Source organism: Vulpes vulpes, chromosome 2 (genome assembly GCF_048418805.1).
Source record: "Vulpes vulpes isolate BD-2025 chromosome 2, VulVul3, whole genome shotgun sequence".
Taxonomy (NCBI): Eukaryota; Metazoa; Chordata; class Mammalia; order Carnivora; family Canidae; genus Vulpes; species Vulpes vulpes.
This window is the reverse complement of record NC_132781.1, coordinates 1,346,499-1,352,498: the sequence shown is the minus strand read 5'-3', so window position 1 is coordinate 1,352,498 and position 6,000 is coordinate 1,346,499. Positions and strand designations below refer to the sequence as shown.

Below are 6,000 nucleotides of genomic sequence, written 5' to 3'. Positions count from 1 at the left end.
GCCCAGCCCGCGTCCCGAGAACCGCGAGCGGCTCGCGCTTTCTCGGCAGAACTGAAATCTCTTTACCGGAAAAAAAGAAATCCCACAAAACAAAAGCGTAGCGCACACGACTCCCCGGAGGCCGCCCGGCAGCCCTGCACCCCCGCGGGCGCAGCCCGGGCCCTCGGCGCCTTTGAAGCCGCAGGCTCCAGACCTCCCTCCCCTCCTGCCCTCCCTTTGTCCGGCCCGAGGCCCCCGGCCCGGGCAGCCCCTCCCCTGACCCCGGCGCGGGCTGCCCCCTCGCCGGCGCTGCCTGGGCCCTGGCGGCTGGGCGCTCGCTTTGCAGTGCAGGCCCGAGCCGCCGCGCGCCGAGTGATTTGTTAGACCGGGGGAGAGAGCTGGCGATCCCTAGAGGCGAGGGAACCCCAAACCCCTTTGTAGGAAGTTGAGAGACAAAGAGGACTCTGTCTGGGTCCCATTTATTTACAATGCAAAAGTTCTCCGAATAAATATTAAAAAAGCTTATCAGCTGAGCAAATATGTATTCACTTAATACATTATGTTTTCGGTTATAGATTAAATCAAACACAAAATAGTCTGCAAATAAGACGCTGTCGAACTCGTAGCATTAAATATAGCAATTTAAAATGGTATTCACGAAATGGAAAACATCTCCGTGGCTCTGCTGTCATGGTGGGACGGCAAAAAATAATAAAATAAAAAATAAAAAAAATCAGGTTTTCTGCACGGTCCACAATCAAGGATCTTGAGCCTACCACCCATCTCCCTTTTGTTGGAGGTGATAGCAAACACCCAAACAATGCAGCTTTGCGGATTTAGGAAATGAGGGGAAATATGCAAAGTGAAAGAGGTCCACGCGGGCACACGGGCGTGCGGCTTCTCGGTGTCCGCCGCCTGCCCTGCCTGCCCCGCGTTCCCCGCGCAGCCCGGCGGTGCACTCCCCTGGGTGGGTGGGGGTTGGAAGAAGCGAGGTGGGGGTGTTTCTGGGCGGCCCAGCCGGGACGTGGAAGCCCAAGACTGAGCCCCGGGGTGGCTGAGACTGGGCTGGGGCGAAGGTCGCTTGGGGCTGTGGGCAGTGCTGGCGCCGCAGACCCCCGCGTGCAGCTTGGCGACCCCGGGCTGGCACTGCAGGGAGAAATTCTGTGGCCGATTTGGGGCGCTAAGAGGGAACAAATTCTGAGCCTCAGAGCATTTGGCACCCCCACCCCCCACGCCGCCCCAAAGCCCCCGGTCCGCAGAGGAAGATCCTGGGCGAATTGGATTGGGGGGCGGGGTAATTGTTCCAGCCTCGCTGGGAAGCTCCCGGGTCCGCCGGGCCGGGCACTGCGGCGTGGCCGCCCAGGTGACCCGGGCAGGGGACGCAGGCTCCTGGGATCGGCGGAGCTGGCCCCAGGCCCTGCCTCGGTGCTGTGGGTGGGTGGGTGGGGAGGGTTGTCCCCCTGGGTGGGTGGGGGGGGCGGCGGGTTCTAAAGAATGGGCCGAAAGACGCATGGGGGGATGGGAGAAGTGCAGAAAAGAGAAGGTTATAAAAAAAAAAAACTCTTGAGTTACAATCAATAAAATTACTCGCTTAATTAGCATGGTTATTCGGTTAAGCGGAATGTAGTAAAAGCTGGACCTCGGAATGGGGGCGAGGCGAGCGTGGACCTCAGGCCTTTCCTCCAGACACCTCCGGGCAGCGGGGGAGGGGGAGGGTGTGCGTGCGAGTGTGTGTGTGTGTGTGTGTGTGTGTGTGCGTGATGGCTTCGCAGATTTGGGTTTTTATCACCCAGCGGAGCCAGCAGCCTCTTGCCGCGGCGCCCTCGCCGCAGGGACCCGCGGGGACGCGAAGGGGAAGCGGCGAGCGCTGCAGCCGGGTTGCCCCGGGCTCCGAGGGGCCGAGCGCGGCCGGGCCGGTGCGTGTGCGCGGGGCGTGCGCGGGCGGCCGGTGCGCCCCGGGCCCGGGCGAGGACCCCGGCGAGCCGAGCCCCCGAGTCACCGAGTGTCTTGTGCTTTTGCCTCCGCAGACCATGGACCCGCACGGCGGCCGCCGGCCCGGCGCGCGGCCGCCCTCCGAGGACCCCAGCCCGCCGGCGTGCTGACCGGCCCCCGCCCCGCCGGTGACCCGGACGCCGCCTCCTCCGCGCCGCCCGCCCGCCCGCGCGCGCGCCGAGCCGCCCCCGGGCCCCGGCCGCGCTGATCCCCGGAGGCGGCGTGGGGCCGGGGCCGGGGCCGGGGCCGGGGCCCGGCATGGATGGACGCGACTTCGCGCCGCCGCCGCATCTGCTGTCGGAGCGCGGGAGCCTGGGCCACCGCAGCGCCGCCGCCGCGCGCCTGGCCCCGGCCGGGCCCCCCGCGCAGCCCGCGGCGCACTTCCAGCCCGGAAAGTACTTCCCGTCGCCGCTGCCCATGGCTTCGCACGCAGGTCAGTGCCGGGCGCGGGGCGCGGGGCGCGGGGCCGGGGCCGGGGCCGGGGCCGGGGCCGGGGCCGGGGCCGGGGTCGGGGTCGGGCGCGCGCCCCTCCTGCGCCCCGAGCGCTCGCCGAGCCGCCTTCGGTTTCATTTCCCCGCCCGGGCGCCGGCGGCGGGCCCCAGGCCCCAGGCCCCAGGCGGATCCTCGCGGTTTGCACCGGCCTTCCCCGGGGTCCCCGGGGTCTCCGAGGGGCAGCCCCGGGGCCGGCTAAAAATAAAGCCTTTCCCCTCCGGCCCCCCTCCCCCACCCCTTCCTGCAGGGGGTTAGGGGAAGAGGAAAAAAAAAAAAAAAAAGCTAAATTCCCCGGAAACCTCCTTTCTGCATGCTGCATTCACATCCTTAAGACATTCCGGGGCTGGGACAACGAGGCGCTTTCTGCGGGAACAAAACGGCTGTTGTGACGGGGGGCGGGGGGCCCGCGGCCGGCGGATTAGGGCGGTGTGCGCGGGGCGAGCGCTAATGGGCACTGCTGCGGTAAGACGAGCAAATCCTGTTTCTATATAAAGCCTTGAAGTGTCAGGGTGAGAATGGGTTTGCAGGGGCTGCGTGTGCTTTGACAGGCGCCTCTGGTATCCTGCTAACGCCGGCCCGAGCGCGCCGGAGCGCGGCCCAGGCTGGCGGCCCAGGCTGGCGGCCCCAGGCCCGGGCCCGGGGAGCTGCCTTGGGATTTCGGTGCAGGCGAGCGCGCTGCCAGTTTGCTCCGAGAGATCTCCTGAGTGTCCCCCCCTCCCCTTCCGGAGAGGGCTGGTCCTTGGCAGGGCTGACCCGGGCCTCCGGAGCGACCCTGACCCCTCCGGGGCCGCCCCGATGTGACCGTTGAGCTGGGTCACGGGAGAAGCAGAGCTGGGCCGCGGGGAGCCAGGGGGCCGCCGCCTCCAGCAGACCCCGGAGGTCACCGGCCGGCGCCCTCCGAGCTGGCAGGGGTGGTTTGGGGCTTGGTGTGCGGACCTGCTGGTCAGCCTCGGAGGCCGGCTGGCTTTTGTTTACAGTGTGTTCCAAACATCGGAAACATTGCCGCTTTTTTTTTTGTTTGTTTGTTTGTTAATTTGGCAGTAACAGTTATTATTGCTAGCTTGATGAACTGTGAATACTAATAAAATTATATCTGCTTTAATGGGATTACAATTAGTGTGTGGATTAAAACGGATGGAAGAGCCGGGCTGAGAAGGGAGGATGTCAGGAGGGAGGGCAGTCGGGAAGGGAAATATAAATTTCCTAAAAAGAAAAAAATATGCAAAATTGCCTAATTACGAATAGGGTTTTAGCGTGGAGGTTCAGAAAGTTCGGACGGAGGAGGCAGGAGGGTAGGGGCTGGGCTCCCCGGCTCTCCGAGACTCAGCCCCGCGCGAGAGGTGCTTCCTGTTGCAGCGCCAGCCCTCGCGCCCTCGGCGAGGCCGCCCTTCTTTCTCTTCCTGCTGTTCCCCTCGTTCTGCCCTCTTCTTTTCTCCTCTCTAGATTTATAACTCGAAAGAGGAAACGTACTTGCTTGGGAAATTGGTGATTTAAAAATATCTGTCCTGGCTGTCCCTGAAGTTAAGTGTCTCTCCTGCCTCTGCGCTGGAGCTGCTGCCCACCCAGCTCAGCCCACGCTGGGGGGCTGCGGCTGCGGCTGGGGCTGGGGCGCGAGCTGGCGGCGGGGACGGTGCGGCCTCCCTCCCAGCCCCTTCTCCTGGCTGCAGCCTTGCAGCCTCTGCTGAGGGTGGGCAGGCTGAGCTTGCAGGTTGGGGGATGGGAGGAAGCAGCTGCACCCCCAGACCCCTGCCCCCCCCCCGCCCGCCATGCGGGCTAGCCGGGCAGGTAGTAGCATCGCCGCCGAAACAAGGGTCTAGAAGGGCCCCCGACGCCGAGGCTTCCCCAGGGCCATCCCTCTCTGGGGAGGCACAGCCAGGTGGGGTTCCCCGTCAGCTCCCCTGTCCCCACTCATCAACCCACAGCCGGGCCGGGTCTCGGTCAGCCGCCATGTCCCTTTCTTGCTGTTTTTGCCCGATGCAGGCACCACCAAGTCAGGTGGGAATGTGGTCGGGTGGCCTGAACCATTGTCTTGCTCATTCCAAGTTTGACCACGTGGTTCTTGGAGCAGAGGCCATGCTGGGTTTGGAGATCCTGGGTGGGCGCCGGCCTGGTCTGTGTCCTTGACCTAGACTCAGCCCGCCTCCCCTTACGCAGGGTGCTCTAGGGGGCGCTGGAGGTCCCCAGGGCACCCTCAGAGGGGGGCCGGAGGGCCACGTGTTCCTTGTTCCTGGAGGCCATTTCCACCCCCCTGGGGGACCAGAGAGACCTATTGTGCTTGGAGGTGTCCGACCCATTAGTGACGGAAAGGCTGGCCGAACGGGCGTCCAGCTAGAAACATCTGCCGCTGAAAGCCTTTTGAAATTGCTGAAAGCCAGAATATCGTATTGGTTTTTAAATTTTAGCTACATCAATTTTTTTTTTAAGGAATTATACCCCAGATCACTTTGCTTTGGTCTGTATCCATATATGATCTAGTTTAGAAAGAAAAAAAGTATAATTAAGTTAAAAAAATTTTTCCCCATTTGTGTGCGGATTTCCAAATGGCTAGTTTGGCGGACTTTCTGCCCATTTCCGCGGATGGCCTCCGATCCGCAGGCCAGGCCAAGGCTGCCGGCAGCCCCGCCGCCCCTCCCCGCTGCGACGGCCCCGCTGAAAGGAGAATCGCTCCCAGCTTCTTCCTGTGTCCAGGTCTAATGGGGAGTCGGGTCCCGCCGGCCGGGTGGAGTCCCTGCGTTCCCAGGGCGGCTCATCCCTGGCGCGGCCACCGGGCTGGGCCCAGAGGCTCCCTGCCCCCGCCCGCCCGCCCGCCGGTCCCGCCCCACCCAGTGCTCTCAGGATGTCAGCCTGAGGACCCTGATGGGACGTTGGGCTCCAGGGCTTCTTTCATTGTCTGTCTAAAAATGAAAGTGCTGGTAGCTTTGTAATCGGGCTGTAGGGTTTTATGGTAAAGTGCTGTTCCAGTAACCTTGTCACCAAAAGGTGCAATTAAAATGTTTGGAATCATTATTTTTAGTGCAGTGTTAGATTTTGTCTCTAATACAGATGGTCCGGAGGCAAAGCTGTGAAATCTAGGGGGGAAAAAAAAAGGAAAATCAACAACGCATCAACCCAAGATTTTTCATCAGCACTACTGCCTGGAGCGGTTGGGGACCGCGCCTCTCCCGGCACTTAAGAAAGGCGCTTAAGAAAGAGGCGCCGGGCCTGGGAGAGGCCGGCCCCCACCCCCTCTTCCGGCCGGCCGGGCCCTGCCCTCATCCTCCTCGTCCATCCCCCCTGAGGCCAAGCCTTCCAGAAGCACCCGGCCCTTCCCCAAGGCAGGCGGAGGTGCCCACGCGGGTCTTGCTTTTCCGCGATCTGGCTGTGGGCTGGGTCCTCCTCTCTGCCTCCTCTCTCGTGTCTTTTGGGGTGTACGTGGCCCAGCCTGGAAGCCAGGTGCTGCGGGTGGGGGGGGGGGGACGCTGGGAAGGAGCAGGGCGGCAGGTCCCTTCTGTCGGGGGTTCGGCCGACTCCTCCGCCGCTCAACGTGCTCCTGATTAC

General features: G+C 63.1%; 1 protein-coding gene across 2 annotated transcripts in view; it reads left to right on the top strand.

Annotated features, from left to right (window-relative positions):
- Positions 1 to 2,114: 2,114 nt before the first annotated feature.
- Positions 2,115 to 6,000, top strand: part of BAHCC1 (BAH domain and coiled-coil containing 1) — a 53,359-nt gene continuing 49,473 nt past the window's right edge. For both annotated transcript variants that reach the window (XM_072746250.1, XM_072746245.1), the window contains exon 1: positions 2,115 to 2,404. In XM_072746250.1, coding sequence (XP_072602351.1) covers positions 2,230 to 2,404 — 175 coding nt within the window. In that variant the 5' untranslated portion in view covers positions 2,115 to 2,229. The remainder of the gene's footprint in view (positions 2,405 to 6,000) is intronic.